Source organism: Gossypium arboreum, chromosome 1, assembly GCF_025698485.1.
Source record: "Gossypium arboreum isolate Shixiya-1 chromosome 1, ASM2569848v2, whole genome shotgun sequence".
Lineage (NCBI taxonomy): Eukaryota > Viridiplantae > Streptophyta > Magnoliopsida > Malvales > Malvaceae > Gossypium > Gossypium arboreum.
Genome location: NC_069070.1, coordinates 4,176,072 through 4,194,868, shown reverse-complemented (window position 1 = coordinate 4,194,868; position 18,797 = coordinate 4,176,072). Strand labels below are relative to the sequence as shown.

The following is an 18,797-nucleotide window of genomic DNA, read 5'->3' as shown; positions in this document are numbered from 1 at the left end:
ATTTCTACGATGAGGAAGGAATCAAACATGCGTTCTTTGTTGTCAAGACACCACAACAGATTGGAGTTGTAGAACACAAGAATCACACCATACAAGAGATGACGCAAGTACCATACAAGAGATGACGCAAGTGATGTTCAACAACAAAAAAGTTGCTCAAAAGTTTTGAGCTAAGCCAGTGAACATGCAACCTATATAATCAACAGGGTTCTTATTAGACCAAAGGCCCGTATGACACCATACGAGATGTGGAAGGAGAGGAACCCAAATGTTAAGTATTTCCATGTGTTTGGAAGTACCTACTACATCTTGAAGGATCGAGAATATCAGGGCAAGTTTGATTCAAAGATTGATGAAGAAATCTTTCTGGGATATTCAAGGGGCCTTTCGAGTGCATAATAAAAATACTCAGAATGTTATGGAATCATTCAATGTAGTGGTGAATGATGATGGAACAAGAGAAGACAGAAAAGATAAAGTTGTTGAATTGTCACCAGCCTGGCCCATTGAAGTGGTCGTTGCATCTAGCATTGAGAATGTTCTTGATAAGCATGTCGCTAAAGCACATGAAGTTGAGATTGTGAATCTTGTAGATGATAGCAATGAAGATGTTGAGCTACCTCAACCTTCTTCTAGGGTTGAAAGAATCATTTAGTTGATGACATCATTAGGGATATTAATGGTGGGTTTCGAACTAGAAGATGACCAAGGCAAAATTATTGAGATATGGTAAGATGTGCTTGCTATACCTCTCAAATTGAGCCTAAATGTGTTAAAGATGTCTCCAAGAGAATTACGATCATTAATATTTTTAGGTGATGAAATAAAAATCTTCAATGGCTCGAGGCTATATCTAGAAGAGAAGGATTAGGAATTGTTGGAAGTTGACTTCAGAATGCTTTAATGCTTAAGTAAATGAAACATTAGAATCTATCGAAATTTGACCTTCGGAACTCGTTTTAATGTTGAAGTGAATGAAATATTAGAATCTATTGAAAATTTGACTTTTGAAACTCGTTTTAATGCTGAAGTTAATCTCCGAATGAGAAGAGAAAGGAAGTGTATTGAATGCATACGCTTGGTCAACTCCAGTAAGAACTATTTTACTTGTTTTGATAGTTGGCAAACTGCCTCATGGATGGTAAGATATAAAGGCAACCTAATCAATGAGTCTCACATGATGTTGAATGTTTAAAAACTCATATAATATAAATTATTAACGTGTTAACTTTTATATATTGCAGCACTATTATAATATAAACTAATATAAATATAAGAAAATTATTTGATGAGTAAATTGCTTTATTCATTTCCTCTGCATTTGCATGGATATTAAAAACATCCATGTCTATAGATGTCAGCTACATATATGACTGTTACACATGGTTTCACTTCACTTTATTACTAATTTTAAATTTAATATTATAAAATATATACAAAGATGGGCCTGGGATTTCGAGACTTGCGTTAAAAACACCTCTTATCTTATTTACATAATCATTATTTAAATTAAAATTAAAATGAAAAAATCAATATTATTTGTAATATATTTTAAACATAAATAAAAGATAATACACTTCTACGTATTCAAACTTATATCTACCTATATTAACAATAATACTCATATTAACCGAACTAAGACTCAATCAGCTAATTTTTCTTTATTTTTAATTACAAAATAATGAAAAGTTAGTAACTTTAAAATATAATTGACTTAAGATTTAAGCATTTTCACGATTGATAAACATTATTAAATTAAGCCAATAATGTATAAGCCAACAACTCAAAAAAGCAACCGATGGAAACTTACCCTGAGACTTCAAGGTTCAAATTTTCTTCTCTTCCTCCCAGTTGGCTACCCATGCCGTCATCAGCCAGCCTTTACCGCCAGATCTCATATTCTCCAACGCCGGTGGGCTTCTCTCTCATCTATTTTCTCCTTCACCATCACCTCTTCAGCCAGCTACCTGCTGGTTACTGACCACAGGCTTTAGGGTGGTGGCAGCTTACTTGCCAGTTCCAAATGGTAACGGCAATTTCAGCACACCACTCAAATAAAAATGGATCTGATCTGGAACTAAAACTAACTACAAAAGCACACCAAGGCCATCCAAGTATGCGAAAGGAATAACGCAGTCACACACTGAATTGATTTTATTTTACCCAAAATGGGTACCACTGATAATACGATCAATAACACCATATCATGGTATTTAACTATTGGTATCTAGTTCAGATGCTTCAGTTTGACGCATCATAACTGTACAATAAATCAGACACAACAGCTTTGCCCCAGTATTGAAAGAGAAGATAACATACATAACTTCACCTCCATCTTGCCAATAAGGGCACGGAAGAATTGCGATGGTGCTACATTTGAACTACAAATTTTGTATGCTTATTTAAGCTTTGTCATGATCCGGTTTCCTTATACAGGACTATATTTTAAATTTCAGGCCTCAACTTTCACCGCTGTGTCTATGGCATCCATGGAACTATTTTGCTGTGACCACAGCTGTGCATATCTTCCTGCCTTCCCCAAGAGAATGTCATGGGGTCCCTGCTCAACAACCTTGCCATTCTCCAGAACTATTATCTGAAAATAAAATAAAATAGAAACCCAGAAAAACTTGAGCACCAATGAGGATTAGGTTGGTTGAAAGTGATAATATTTGAGGAACCAAATCAGACGAGTAATTACAATGTTCAGTTCAACCCAAATATCTCACAGATTGTGACCAATTAACACAAAGCTTCATAATTCAGTGAAAAACCAATTTGTGTTTGTTTCTCTGATGAAGAAAGCAACTTTATTGTTTTGAAATAAGTTAATACCAAAGCACCAAGAACTAGATGAATTTAGGGCTCAATAGATATTATAATATAAATAAAGACAGTTTTCACAGATGCTGCCGAATTACTAATTTGGTAACTACCCTGGAAATTGCTGAAACTATTTCAATGGCTCGCTACAGTTTACCTATCATTTTATATAAATATATATATATGTTTCTGAACTACTCATCAACATAGTTGCCACAGAATCTTTGTCTATTGGGCACGGATACAGAAGGCACGAGGAAACAATAGAAAAACTGGTTTGACGGGCTAAAGTCTGAGAAATTTTAACTGTTTTAGCCCAAAGGATGTAAGCAAATGGTAAAAACACATCATTCATGCAAATAGTAAAAGCATCCATACCTCATCGCACTGCATTGCTGTTGTAAGCCTGTGAGCAATGAAGATTGAAGTTCTATTATTTGCTAGTGACTTCAATGCATTCAATATCTCTGCTTCAGTTGTACTGTCAAGGGCACTAGTAGCTTCATCACACAACCTGTGAAAAGAAATGAACAGAAAATAATGTTCTGTATATTACAGAAAAAAGAAATAGGCTTTCCAAATTTTTTCTGTTTTTGTTGGCCTATATCCCACATCACAAGTAGGTTCTTGGGGAAAGGATTAAAAAAGATTATATCTTTCAACTAACTGAGAATGACAAGACAAGATCTTTCTATCCAGTGCAACCTTAATTCTCTTTGTTGGGTCAAATCTATCCGCATATGTAACAAACTCAAAATATGGGAATCAAAAATTGTAAACCAATTATTTATCTATAATATATATAAAAGCACGAGTTTGAAAAAACTTTTTAACTGACCAATATAACCTTTGTTATTTTGTTTTATTACTGATTGTCATTTTAAATATATATTATTATTTACAGAAGTAGAGTAGTCAAGATATGCATGCATAATATGTTATATCAAGAAGGAATGCTTACAAAATGGCTGGAGCTTTCAGGAATGCACGAGCAAGAGCCACACGTTGTTTCTCACCACCACTTAACTGGAGACAAAAGTCATCTAATTAGATAGAATTTCTAGAGAGTACCAAAAGGCAATCTATGGAAATAACTCTCTCCCATTAGAGTTCTTTAGAGAGGAATTTATCGTCAATATTGATTTATTGAATAGTGCATTTGATATAAAGATGGCAAAAAACCTGTACCCAACAAGTTCCGACTCAATCCAATATTCAGGTTTCTATTTTCAAATAGGTTTTGGGTTGGAACAGGTAAATTTTTAGTAGTGGTCCGGAGCAGATTTAGGGAAAACTCGTCCTGCCCCAGGATAATTACAAAATTACCGTTACATATAATATATAAATATTCAATAAGGTTTTAACATAAGTCTTCCCCTTTTCCTTTCTTATGCAGCCTCTGTCTCCTTCTCCCCCCAACCATAAATTTCTTTACTTATTCCTTTTTAATTTGTTTTCCTAACTTCTTAATTAACCCAGAGATTAAGTGCATGTGGTGCTTGAGGAAGAATTCTTTCAAAAGTGTTTTATTTGATTTCCCAGTCTCCCCCAACAGAAATTTTAGTTCTTATTTCAGACTTTCATATTTTCCCTAATATTGCATATTGATCTTGCGAGTTCTTCAAATGAGAACAATTCCAAAATTTGCTTTCAGTTTACAACTGACTTGTCATATTAGTTTGGTTTTATAAATTTTAATATATTTGATATAAACTTGTATTTACAATAGCATACAGCACCAAAATTGTATAAAATTTTGAAAATTGTCAAAAATTAATTGTATAAAAAAATTAAAAATTGTGTATGTCGGGTCGGAAGCACTTAATTTTTCGGATTGGGTATAGGTGATTAATTTTATTTTTTATGTTAGGGTCGGGTCAGGTTCAGGGCATGTGAGGACTACATCAGGTCAGGGCAGAGGCAGGCAAAAAACTGCCCCACCACATTGCCATCTCTAGTCAAGTAAAACTCCAAGCATTACACCCAAGAAGCCCTAATTAGGCATAATACCACTATTATGTATCAAAACAATCATTAAGAGAGCCTCTTACCTTAAGCCCTCGTTCCCCAACAACAGTTGAATATTTTTCAGGGAAGTTCATGATAGTCTCATGAATTGCAGCCCGTTTAGCAGCCTCGTAAACCTATATAGAAATGACTTTTTAGACTGTAAACAGAAGAAAAGAACAATGCAGTGAAATATGAGATTAACCTCCTCTTTTTTTGCTGAAAGACGGCCATAATGTATATTGTGAAATATTGTATCATTGAAGAGTACCTGCCCATAGAGCACAATGGTGTTCCTCATTGGTTTGTGCATAAATTATCGAAAAAAAAAAACACAAAAATTGCCAGTTGAACTAACAGTATCTTGTGGCACAACACCAATAGATTGTCGAAGACTATCTAGTGTTACATCTCGAATGTCTTGACCATCAATCCTGATCTGTACAGAGAACTAACCAGTGAGTCAAACTGGAAAAGGAAAATGCTAAATATCTTAGACCAAATAAATAATTTCAGGTCTTAAATGAAATGGCATGCAAGCTGTCACTAGCATGCAAAAAGAAGAGCTTTCCCAGTGAGTAACTATTTGGAGTTTTTATATGATTCAAATTTGTATACTCATTGTGAAGAATGTTAAGGTCATTAACTAATAATTCCCAAAACCGGAAAGACGCATTAGTAACTTATAATACAACTGAAAAAAAGTACTTGTTATTACACTTCCTGAATGAGCATCAAAGAACCTGAAGAGCAATCGCAGAATGGTTGACTTGCCTGAAAGTAAATTTAAAATTGATTAAATCAATGGTTAAACTATAATATAATACAAGAGCTTCAATAACAAAAGCATAATTAGCTAGAAGTCCCTTAGACACGGTTGCTGTAATTAGCGACTGATAATCAAAATTAAAGGCAAGTAGGAAAAAGACAAATGCTTTATATTGAAATTTCATGAACCACATAACCGACCAAATAATTCAAGCTCCATACACTTTTCATACACCCGAAGTAGAAATAGTTTCCTCAAGTTATGCATGTATTGAGTCTTGGGAGTTTGAGCATTGAACAGATGATTGTTATGTTCCATATTGTTAATTTTAGATGGGTATCCAACTTAGAATCAATCAACAATAGGTTATGTGCCCAGGTAAGCCAATCTAATATAGGTGAGATTTCTTTTATCTCCACTCAGATTGGCATGAGTTAAAGGAAAAGGGTAACACCTGACCTAATACCATGCTAAAGGTAGAAAATTGAAGAAAAAGTTAAGTCTGGCAATATGGTAGTCTCCTATGTATTTATATAGAACCGAAGTGTCTTGCACAAAATGTATATATGTGTCTGTATGTATACTGAAACATCAAGTACAAAGGACTTAATATACCCTTAACCCAAATACTTGACACACCAAAGCAAATACCAAGTGTGTGTTTCCATTTGAAGCCTTACCACTTCCACTAGTTCCAACAATAGCCACACTTTTCCCGGCTGGTACAATAAAAGATATCCCATCCAGAATCTTTCTTTCCGCCAGGTAACTGTTACAATTAGAAAAAAAGGGGGGATGGCAATTAAACACATTTAGTAAAAACAAACTCATGCTGAATGTTAAACTGAACAACTAAATGATGGAAAAAACTAAAAATTATGCAGAGAAACCAAGCGCGTATAGGTTAGTCAAACTTCAATGACCTTTCTTAACAGTTGAAGTTCATGATTTTTGTTTAGATTACAACCATAATGTATAAATATGAGATTGATTAATTTAACAAGTAATGATGAACTCAATCCTAATTATGATACTATATTACTTGCCAACATGTTAAGAAATCTAATAGGGTCACACATAATAGAACATAACTTGTGCAAGATTAAACTGAGTATAATTAAATTAGACTTAGGCCTTGTTTGATAAGGCATTGAAAAATTTCAGTGCATTTAAAATGAACTTATATTTCCAATGTGTTTGATAATGGATTTTAAAAATGACTTATTTGAATTTTTTCAATAAAAAATGGCTGAAAATGTTGAATAGATAATGACCTGCTTATCACTTAATGCAGAAAAAAATTAATAAATTTTTATTTTATTTTTTGAACTAGATTTTCCTAAAAAGTTATTTTTCAATGTTGAAGATGACGGGCTCAAAAATGTTATAAAGGTAAAAATATGAAGTTGTCGGTATCCAACATTTATTATTATCAAACAATATTTTAAATTCAACACTTAATTTTCAGTAAAAATATCAAACAGTTTTAATAATTTATATTCAGTACTTATCAATTCCAGTATTAAAAGTTCAATACTTAAGACTTTTAAGACAAATAGTCAAAAGCATGAGTCATATTAAGAATTTAGTTTATCGAACAGTATCTTAGTAAAAAGTTTAAGACAAATAGCCAGTATTAAAAGTTAAAAAAATTTAAGACAAATAGTCAAAAGCACGAGTTATATTAAGAATTTAGTTTATCAAACAGTATCTTAATTAAAAAGTTTAAGACAAATAGTCAAAAGCACGAGTCATAAGGCTAGATCATATCCAATAAAAAGAAGGCTCTGGCACCCCTCTTTAATAAATTGACTCATCTTTTTATTTAAGCTCTACTTGGTATGAAGGATGAAAAGGAGTGAGATGGAAAATTTGTTAATCTAATGGTTAAACTATAAAGTAAGAAAGTAATTATGAATCTTAACCATTTGATTAGCAAATTTTCCATTCTCTATAAAGTAAGAAAGTAATTATGAATCTTAACCATTTGATTAGCAAATTTTCCATTCTTACTCCTTTCCATCCTTCATACCAAACAAAGCTTTAATGTTTGAGAATTCTCTAAAGAGCAATTTGCATAACACTACTAGCATAGTGTTTTGACAAAGCTTCCTCTCATCATCATTGAAGGTTCTTTTTTGTTGGTACGGACATGATCACTAGAAGCTGGATACTTCAACAGCTGATCGTTCACTACAACCTAGCTTGGTGTTTCACAAACAAAGCAACCTGTTGCATTCTTTCATATATGCAATTAGCCTCCTATAATTGTATACTTGATCAATGTGACCTTTTATCTCTAATTATATTTATGAACAATTCCCGATACAGTACTGAGTTCATTTTTCAATTCTAGCCCACAAAATGTTAATAATAATTTTATCAATATAGGCAAAATAGTAAAACAACATAACGACTAATCTTTTCCTTTTCTCCTTTTATGTTAGAAATATATAGACAAAGGAAAGCTAACATCTCTCCATTTCCCTTATTTTCCTTTCCTAGCCCCTCTCTCATTCATACATAGGGTAACATCTAAACCACTAGATCCTAGCTCTAGTAAAAGTACAACTACAGGCAACTTGCCCAACACAATGCCTATCGACTAAACACAAATGGTTACCTTTAGAACATGACACGCAAATTGTTACCTTTAGAACATGACTAACTGTAAAGATAACTGTTAATCACCTGAAATGCACATTGTCAAACAGAATGCTTCCCCCATTCAGCTTCAGAGGTTTTGCATCTTGCTTGTCACTAATCTCAGCCTTCTCCTGCAAAAGTTATTAAGTTGAATAATTTAGGTTAGGAGAGCAACATGATATGAGCCCTATATCATGTTGAATAAATTCTGAATTACTAAACTGAAATAATATGTGCTCTTGATATGGATCGTGATCATAGGCACGATTACGGTTTATAAATAACCCAAACCCTCGGATTCTGTCTTACCCAATCCTATAGGGGTCCTTTTTTTGAAAATTGGGTTGAAGGGCAAGGCTGTTATTTGATCAAAACTTTTGGGGCCAGGTCGAGACATTTTAGACAAAAATCCACCCCGCCCCAAGATAGTTGCTAAAATGCCTCTTTTAATTTTTCTATATACTAATTAGAATTTCTCAAGTATAAGATTTTATAACATGTATTTGGCTTAGTTTTGTAAAAATTAATATAATATAAAGCATTAGTAAAATTTTGAAGCAGGGCAATCAGGGTCGAAGGAAACTTTCCTCCTCAGGGTTAAGGAAATTTTTTTCCAGAATTATTTTAAAATGGTTTCATAAACTAAGATTTGTGATGTTGCTCAACTCAGGAATAGCACTCGAAAACCAAATGAAGCGACTAGCATCAAAGGCAATATATCAAGGTACTCTTAATCTGTAGGAACATCCTCAAGAAATACCTCAAGTAATTGAAACATGGATTTCATGTCAACAAGACTCTGTATGGTCTCACGATAAACGCTTCCAAGGAAATTGAGTGGGAGAGAGAGCTGGAAAAGTAGCCCATTCACCATAACCTGTATATTCATATTTAAAAACAGTGCACATCACATTATTCGACAACTGGACTAAATTCAATTTCTTTTGAAAATTTCAGAAAAGAAAATTATGGGACGAGCACGGGCCAACAAGACAATAAAAGGTTTTACCAAATCACCAACAGTCATTTGGCCATTCATAATTCCATGTGAGCACAACACCATAGCTGTAGATAAAGCTGAGCTAAATATCACATTTTGGCCAAAATTCAGAAAAGCAAGACTCCGTTGTGTTTTCAAGGCAGCATCTTCATACCCTAGAAAAAGAGTAAAAAAGAAACAAGAGTAATAGAAGCAATATCAGAGAGTGTGAAGAATGAAAACATAAATAGACCAACTTGACTTCCATTTTGTCTAACCCTATTTGTAAAGTCACTTAAAGGTTCTCTAGTAAATGAATAAAAGAGTCCTGCAGAGCTTGAAGAACAACATTACAAAATTTTATTTAGCATAATAATTTAGGTAATGCCAAAAGCAGCCATCCTCGCAGGATTACAATCTCCTTGTACTAACTGTAAGAAGCAAGAAAACTTATTTCGCATAATAGTTTAGATAATGCCAAAAGCAGCCGTCCTCTCAGGATTACAATCTCCTTGTACTAACTAACTGTAAGAAGCAAGAAAAAGGTAGGTAATGTATGCAAAGTTCAGGGGAGTCCTTTCCTTAGAAGGTCTCACATTTGGAATGTAGAAGCATGGAGCACATTTGCAATGCATATATGAGCCTCTACTGAACAAATATATTAAGCAAATGAAAGTGTTGACTTTCCAATATCCACATCATCTCTAGTTAATAAAGTTCTTTTCTAATCACTAGAATTCAACTGTGAACAAACTTTGGGCCTTCCAAGGTTACTAGTATTGTATATGCTCAATAGATCTGTTATGCAATAACATCCATTCATTTTAATGAAGTCTTACTAAATGCAAATTGTTAAATTCACTATAACACTTTAGATTATGAGGCTAGCCTTTACAGGTAAAGGCCTGACACAAATAGAATTGAGTAGCTCCAGATTTTCCATTCTTAATATCAGGTTTTACAGGTTAATGGTTCTACTATTTCCAGTTTGAGAGGAACTTGCACTTAAAAGTATTATAGTCAGCCTAAAATACTTACTCTTTAAGAACTCATCATACTTTTCAGCTTCAAAAGCTTCATTGTTGAAATATTTAACTGTCTGAAAGATAAGGCCAAAGACAAACAAGAAATCAGGTACTAAGGCGGGGCCATATAAAGGTAAAAAAATCATTATCAAATACGGAAAAATAAAATGACCACTATAAATTAACAATAAAATTAAAATCTTCATAGAAGAGAATAAAGCCTCACCTCATAATTGATAAGTGAATCAATGGCCCTTGTACTTGCATCATTATCAGCTTTATTCATTGCTTTCCTAAATTTGGTTCTCCACTGAAAATTGCAAGAGAAGCTTATGCAAGTAAAAAGTTTCAGTCCTCAAACTACATTAAGGATCCCGAAAAAGGTATTGGCAAGAATCACAGTACCTGAGTCACACTCAAAGTAAATGCAATATATGCAGCAACAGAGAGAGAAGTTATCCATGCAAAAGGTGCTCCAAATTTGTATGCCAGTATACCTGATACCATAGATATCTGGAAGGATATATGTTAACTCGGTTGTATTTGTTAAGAAACTGCATAAGATCTAATGTACCAACGTTTAATCCTAACACTCTGACAAAGATATTGAAAAATGTTTAATATAGTGAATGGCGGCAAAAGTTCAGGTATTCTTTGGTGGGTAGGAGCATGTGAAAGCAGAAATTAACATCTTTAAATAATAGATAGCTTATCAGAAGTTGAACCAAAATCAAACCTCTAAAATGGTGGGAACAACATTGAAAACCATAGATGAAAGAATAAAATTGATTGCGCGGCTACCACGATCAATTATTCTATTTAGAGCGCCGGTTTCTCGACTGAAAATAAGGTGAACAAAAAGAATCAGAAGCAGGAGTACAAAACTAATCACATAAGGTAAACTACATTGTAGGAGAGACTGTTATAATGGAAGTGAGCATAGATAAACAAGCTATTTAGAAGGGCGAAAGAAACAATGAAGTAAAGGTTAAAAGTCATTGTAGTGTATCTGAGATTGAAGGCAATACCTAAGATGGTACTGAAGATCAAGATCATGCAAATGTGAAAAGACCTGCAAAAAGAAAAAGAACATTCCCAAACTGTAATTGACTGAAACATGCAAAAGATGCAATCTTTTATAAGATGAGCAGTGTAATTACTAGAAATTCCACATACCTTCCTGGAAACAGAGCGGATTGTTCGTAATGCTACTTTTGAAAATACAGCAGTACGCAGTTCTGCCCAAAAGAGAGGAAGCATAGTTGGAGATTGAAACTATAAAAAGAAAACAATGAAATAAAACCCTCAATACTCCAAGAAAAAACAATGAAAATGACTTAATAGGAAAATCCTTTACATAAATAATGAACAAATGAATCACTGAACAAGATACCTTTTCTTAAGAGTTGCTTTTACAATGAAAGAATTGTGTCTTCAAAGGACAGCTTTTACAATGCAAGAGTTGCGTCTTCAACGTTTGAATTTTCTAGACAGTGTGAGATTTAGTTGGCAACCATTATTATGAACTAATAATCCTCTAGTAGTTTGTACTATAGGTTAATAATTTATTAAGTAGCTTTTCATCTAAGCAACTAAAATTATTACAATAAGGTATTCTCTTGATTTGAACCATCAATTTGAACACCAACTCCTAGCATTAGTATTGAATATACGACTGTTTGATGTTCACTTTTAGCACTATTATGAGTATCTTACATTTTTTTTATCGTAACCAGGGTGTCCACAGCCAGTAGCAGTGACTAATCCCCTCGCCGTGAGTGCTCTCCAAAGAGGATGAGGTGAGCAACCACCACACCACATCTCATGGTTAGTATTACTTATCTTGTTCATTATAAACATTTGCAAGATGACCCCCAAAATTTTGTTGTTGAAATGACACCATTTCTTATATTTACATGGTAGAGTTTCTATAATGTCCACAGTACTTTTTGACATTTAACAACAATAAACACCATTAAGAGTATAAACCCATCCTCAGTATGCAATAGACCACACTAGTCTGCAAACAATTTCCTTTGGAATGAGTTTTACCAGATCAATGTAAACACATAATATTAACTTATTTTTATTCATTGAACTTTCAAAGTTAGTGGTTGCTAACTCATTCGACCCGTCTCTAACATATATTATGATATGATTATGGAAAGTACAATCCTCCAAATTTATTGACAACTTTTATTATGTATAATTGTCTCTTTACAGACGAAGTTTTAAAATACAAAATTGTATCTTTACCCTTTAACTTTCCTAGACAAAGTAGGATTTAGTTAACCACCAACATTAAACTACTCTACAAGTTAATTATTAATAAATTATATAAGAAGAGAAAAGCAGATACCGTTGAAAGCAGAAGCTCCGATACGGGCAATGCCATAACCAATTAATACTGCAATTGGGGTAACAAAAATAGCCGCAAGAGTAGAGTCGGCAAGAGCAATGGCATTGGGGGCGGTCAACCAGTCAACAGCAAGCTTGAAGAGGAAGGGAACCTGAACATTCAAAAGCTTAGCCCCAACAAGGAATCCCAGGGCAGTCATCACCCTTAAACGGAACTCCAAATTACCCTTCATCCACAAATAGCCCGCTAGAGTGCGCAGAATTTGCACGTCTGCAGCTTGTCTTTTCTCGGTACCAGATGATGCTTTATTTTGTAATTTGTCGTCATTGTTACTTGAGGTTGAAGATGAGAATGATAAGCGCCCATTTAGTATCGAATCCTGTCACCCGAAATTTGAAGACCAAAAGTGTTACTAAAGTTTAAAAAAAAAAAGAAATTTAAGGGGGAAAAGAAGCTTAGATCGGGCTCAAATTGACAAACCGGCTGCTGGTAGGGCGTGGACAGGGGGGAGAAGGAAGAATTGTTAACGCAGGCGTTAACATTAGTAGATCTTTTGACGAGATTCCATGAGCATGCATTTCTAGGGTTGCAGGTGATGAAAGTGGGACTTTTCCCAAAAAAAGAGCTGCTACCGCCGCCTGTTGGGGTTGGAACACGGTTAAAATGCAAAGCGCCGGAAAAAAAGAGGGGATTATGGTCAAGTGCATCTTGCCGCAACGTTAGTTGCCCTCGTGCTCTCAAGCACCTGGATGCACTCAACACTTTCCAGCTCCTCATCATTCAACTACTCGATCAATCAATAATACTCAAATGTGCGATATTCAATATCTCACCACCACTATTGGATATTGGTGGTGAAAGTTAAGCTTCTGCGCCTTGGAATATAGAATCTATCTAAAACTACTATAAAAGTTGTCCCCTTTCTGAATTTGAAGCAAATTGGATGTAGGCTAAATTAAACCTTAGTTTAGCCAACACTTTAAGCCACATACACCCGAGTCTTAAAGCCCTTCCACAATGGTTACATTATGAGCGTCAACCGTAAAAAGGTTACAAAAATTAGAGGGAATAATAGCATGCATAAACTAGAGGGAATAGTAACGAGGTCACATAGCACCCTTTCTCGACTAAACTACAGCGACTCAAAACAAAGTTACGCAAAAAAATCCTTAACTTGAGGCGATAGGGAAGCAGTCCAAATTAACAGCCATTGTCCTACAAGACTAAGCTAACTTGAAAATTGTAGCAAACTAAAAGCAACCCGAGAAGCAAATTTAACAGTTTATAGCCCCGATTTCTCAAAGTGCCAAAGTAACTTATCTGGAAATGGGTTAACCAACAAGCGTAGAATACACGTAGCATCTATTGGAACAAACAAGCCCTTGATGAAATCCTTGTCCGAAGTACCATTCGTATAAAGTATACCACAAGCGCATAGGAACTCTATGTTTGGTAGAGGAGTGGACACAATGAAAAAAGTAGAGTCATCATCAAGCAATGGATCTATGTAGACACCGATAGAGCGACCATCCCAAACCTCCAATGAATACCTTGCACCAACAAATCCTTAGCAACACAAATGTTATGCCATACAAATGAGGGATTAGTAGCCTCCTCGACATATAACAACTCATCTGTAAAAAGTATCTTGCTTGGAGTATACGATTAGGGGTACGGTCTGGATTGGAGAGAATCTTCCAACATTGCTTGCCAACATTGCTTTTGGGCACCAAGAGCTCTCCTTCTTACTTTAGAGGGATGGAAAAACCATCTATAATGATATCTCAAGCCTCAAGGTCGTTTGCTTAGTCGTTTGCTTGAATGAATAGCATCATCCTAGCCTTTCAATATGAGTAGTTGGCTCTACTGGAGTATGGAGGCTTGGAGATAGAGTGAGATTCTCCAAAGAAAATTGACCCGAAAGTGGACGTCATTGTTGTAGAGAATGTTGATGATCGTTTGAGCTTCTTCGTGGATCTTCTCTTGATTGTTAGACCATCTTTAGAAATTAGCTCTGATACTAATTGTTAGCTCAATCAATCAACTAAAATAGTCAAAAGGGGGCTGAATTGGCCTTTTAAAAAATTTGTGGAAGCAAAAGAAAAGGTATAGAACATGAACACAAGAATTTAGAATAGTTTAACCCTAATTGCCTAATTCACTACCATAGCTTTCTACAACTAAGGATTTTCTCAAATTCATTAATTTGATAAACTTTTGAGGATAAGGTTTATCCTTACAACTCCCTTAAAATTTCTACCCAAATCTAAAATACAAACCCTCTAAAAAAATAAAAAAATAAGTTGTAATACCCCTTATCTATCCCCGACACCAAATTAGGGTTACCGGATGCTACTATACAATACAGAACAGAATCATGATATATTAGATTAAAACATTTCCATACATTGGTTAAATTATTAAACACAAAATCAAAATCGTGTTAATCATATCCTTATAGTGTTAAATTGAGCATACCGAAGCTATAAAACAATTTAAGGACTCATTTGAAACATTTGAGAAAAGTGGAATAAAAATATTAAACAGGGGTTACAAGACCGTGTGACAGCTTGATGTCGTGTGAAGCCATAAAACATGGCCGTGTTGGCTAACCGTGTGTAGGGACTAAAGCGGTGTGGGAGGAGCTACACGGTTGTCTCTCTAGACCGTGTAACTAGCTGATGTTGTGTGTGCCAATTAAAACTTAAATCACACAGACCACACGGTCGTGCCATAAACCTATGTATGGCACATGGTCGTGTGTCAGGCCGTGTGTACCTAATTTCCCCTTTTTCCAACAAGTTACCTAAACCAATTTCACTTAGGCCACAAGCAACATTATACCAACATTCAAACCAATTCAAAACTCATCAAAACATACCAAAACCAACACATATTCATACATCCTAAGTGCCTAACTAGTATGCCATAGTTGACACCGCAAATTAAGCATAAACAATTTCACATTCATCAAACACCAATCCAGAAAGCATATGCCTATTATTTTAACCCTTGCATCTTATCACGTACCAAAACTAAGCTTACAAAACATGATCAAAACCATTCATATATATGTACATACTTGTTTACCAAAAGTACCAACTAAGCAAAATACACAACAATATTTATATAGCCAAAACACATCACAACTTAAATATATACAGATGAAATTAAAACACCTACTACATGTCAATTATAACTTATACCAAAATGACCAGAACTCCATCGAGTCATTGAACGAATAGGATGAGCTCCGACTTGACTTCCAACTGACCAAAACTTCCAATAATCTATAAAAAACAAACTCAACGAATGTAAGAAATTCGTTGTTTAGTAAGTTCGTATAAAAATTAGCTCAAATTATTGATTATAATGTAACTTAAACATGGTACAATTAATTACACAATCAAAAACACGATTTCATTAATTGCCTATACACATCACAAATATCATAAAGTTAGTGAATTCACATATGAAACATATCACTTAATCATGCTTATAAAACATATACAAATAATGACACTTGATAATATACATCAACCTTCACATGTCACATACGCGGGAACAATGCTCACACGAGCTATGAAATATGCCTACTCACATAAGCTGTGGGTTAAGATGTTAGGCTACACGATGCTGCTCACATGAGCTGTGGGTTAAGATGTTAGGCTACACGATGCTGCTTACATGAGCTGTGAAAAATCTGCAATGAATGCAGGATCTTAGCCATCGGTAGGACATCTAAGACCAGCACCCAAAACGGTAAAAACCCTAATGACATGTCATTTGTATCCTAGGTATTCACAAGGTTCATACAGGCCTTGAGTCATTTCCATAACATTTAACTACTTATGCATTACTTCATCACATAAATTCATTATATAATTTTCCATTTTCAATCATAACCCTCAATTATAATATCATTACAATTTGATCTATTCCACAACTTAATATTTACTATGCAAATAAATCCAATCACAAACATACATAAATATTTATTAATTCACAAAAATAGAAATTAAATCAATTTTATTAACTATACCAACTTACTTAAACTGAATCTACAACAAACACAACACCGAAGACTACTCAGCAATTTTTCCTTTTTCGCGTTAGTCTATTAATTGATCCGTTTCTTGATATGCACACCTAAAAGCTTGGCCAAACCATAAACATGCTTAAAAATTGTGTAAACGGTGGTGGAAAAGAATGAAGAAGAAGATGACAATCTTTTTCTTTTGTTTATATTAACATATTTACCTATTTACTAATTTACCCTTCAAATTGACCTTAAATTTAAACTAAATCATAACTTTAACCATCCATTATAATGACTAGTGGTATAATTAACTAATAATGCCATTCAATCATGCTTTTTTATCCATTCAACATATTTAAGTTAATAGTGATCGACTTTTTCAGCCTTTATGATTTAGTTCTTTTTTACCTAATTAACCAACTAAACATCAAAATTACTGAACCAAAATTTAATATGACACTACAGTAGACTTGTAAATGTTAAATAAATAATATTTATCAACTCACTAGTTGAAATTGTGGTCTTGAAACTATCATTTCTAACACCATTGAAAAACGGGTTGTTACATAAGCAAACAAAGAAACAATCCTTACAAGATTAAGATGTTTGTCAATTAAACACTAATACAAAGAAAATACTTGAGCTAATAGAAAACAATAAATGCTCACAAGTGTATATAAGTAAAATATGAAAATTTGAAATACAAAGGTTGATAGGATAGCTTTTTAATCTTTTAGCACTCTCTTGTTGTTGTTGAACATTTGAAAGTTGGTATTTACACTCCCAAATTGATTTCCAACCATTGTGATTGTTGCAAAATTGAATAGAGTCGTTCGGGGTGTAAAAATCAGTGAATTAATGTCACATGGAACAACAGGTATCAATACCTTTTGATGGGTATCGATACTTAAAGCATTTAATGTTCAATTTACTGATCATTGGCCCTTTTTCATTTCGATACCTAAAGAATTTATCGATATTTTTTTATAGGTATCGATATTCGAGTAATTTCTTGTTTAATTTTTAAAACATTGAACCTTAAAATAATATTGATACTAGGGGAGGGTATCGATAAATTGTTCATAAGTATCGACACTTAATTGCAAGTATCAATACTTAACACTTTTGCTCAATTTTCCCTCAAAGTCAAAATGTTAATTTCATATCGATACCAAGAAAATGTATTAATAAAAATATGACAGTATAAGTACCAATACTTTTTTACTTTTGCTCAAAATTTCAAAATGCTAATTTTGTATCGATACCATGCATGGGTATCGATAAAAATGTCTAGGTATTGATATTTAATAATAAGTATCGATACTTTTTATTTTAAACAGTTTTTCACTTGTTTTAAGCGGCTTGAAAGGTTTTTGAACTTGTCCAAAATATTTTCTAAGTGTTCACGGTAATTTTTCAAAGTGTTTGAAGATGGATTAGAGTTTAAAAAGATTTGAAATAATTTTTTTTACTTTGAATTTCATTAAGTCTTTGTTCAAAAACAATTTTTATTCAAAATTTTTTATCTTTGTTATATCAAAATATTTTATTAAATAAAACTTAGTTTAACATAAAGTCTTACCGTGAAGTCATAGCATTAAAGAGGCTACTTGAGAGCCAGAAGAGATGATGAGATTGCAATATCTCGACCTCTTTTTAAGTAAATTTCAGTGATGAAATTTCTTGAATGAGGGGAGAATTATAATAACCCGACTTTAGCTAGTGTCAATAATATCGTTTTGGAACCCAATTCATTGAATCGAGTCCATGGGATTCTATTGGGAGGATTTTCAAAGTTAGTATGAAAATATATTAAAAAACGATTAAGTAATTAAATCCAGAAAATCATTACTTAAAGTTCATGGACTAAATTATAAAAGTTCAATTGTTATTAAATTTTAAATTGAAAATAGCTTGAGGGTCCAATCAATAATTAACCAAAGGACCAAATGGTTATTCAACCATTATTGTGAAATGATTTAGTGGGTTTTGATGACATCCACTTGATTTGAATTAATTAGGTTAATTAGTTAAGTATAATTAAAGGTTAATATTTAGATTAATTAAGCTAATTAAGGCCTTAGTCATAGTATATATATTGAGTGAGTGGAGAGAAAGATGAAGTTCTTTCTCATTGTGTTCGGTTGTCC

General features: G+C 33.6%; 1 protein-coding gene across 1 annotated transcript; it reads right to left on the bottom strand.

Moving 5' to 3' along the window:
- Positions 1 to 2,128: 2,128 nt before the first annotated feature.
- Positions 2,129 to 13,987, bottom strand: LOC108483515 (ABC transporter B family member 25, mitochondrial). Its single transcript, XM_017786963.2, has 19 exons — positions 13,089 to 13,987; positions 12,609 to 12,987; positions 11,426 to 11,487; positions 11,278 to 11,321; positions 10,986 to 11,088; positions 10,655 to 10,762; positions 10,476 to 10,559; positions 10,263 to 10,323; positions 9,255 to 9,400; positions 9,006 to 9,122; positions 8,291 to 8,376; positions 6,280 to 6,368; positions 5,549 to 5,604; positions 5,189 to 5,269; positions 5,036 to 5,101; positions 4,875 to 4,967; positions 3,785 to 3,849; positions 3,202 to 3,337; positions 2,129 to 2,596 (listed from the first exon to the last, which is right to left on the bottom strand). The coding sequence occupies exons 1-19, from the start codon at positions 13,386 to 13,388 to the stop codon at positions 2,453 to 2,455; spliced, it is 2,220 nt and encodes a 739-aa protein (XP_017642452.1). The 5' UTR covers positions 13,389 to 13,987; the 3' UTR covers positions 2,129 to 2,452.
- Positions 13,988 to 18,797: the final 4,810 nt, after the last annotated feature.

Coding starts and splice junctions, on each gene's coding strand:
- LOC108483515 (XM_017786963.2), bottom strand. CDS start 13,388: ATGATGAGGAGCTGGAAAGTGTTGAGTGCATCCAGGTGCTTGAGAGCA. Junction 6,369..8,290: donor TTTGACAATGTGCATTTCAG/GTGATTAACAGT, acceptor TAATTGTAACAG/TTACCTGGCGGAAAGAAAGA. Junction 5,102..5,188: donor GTGTTGTGCCACAAGATACT/GTTAGTTCAACT, acceptor CTCTATGGGCAG/GTACTCTTCAATGATACAAT.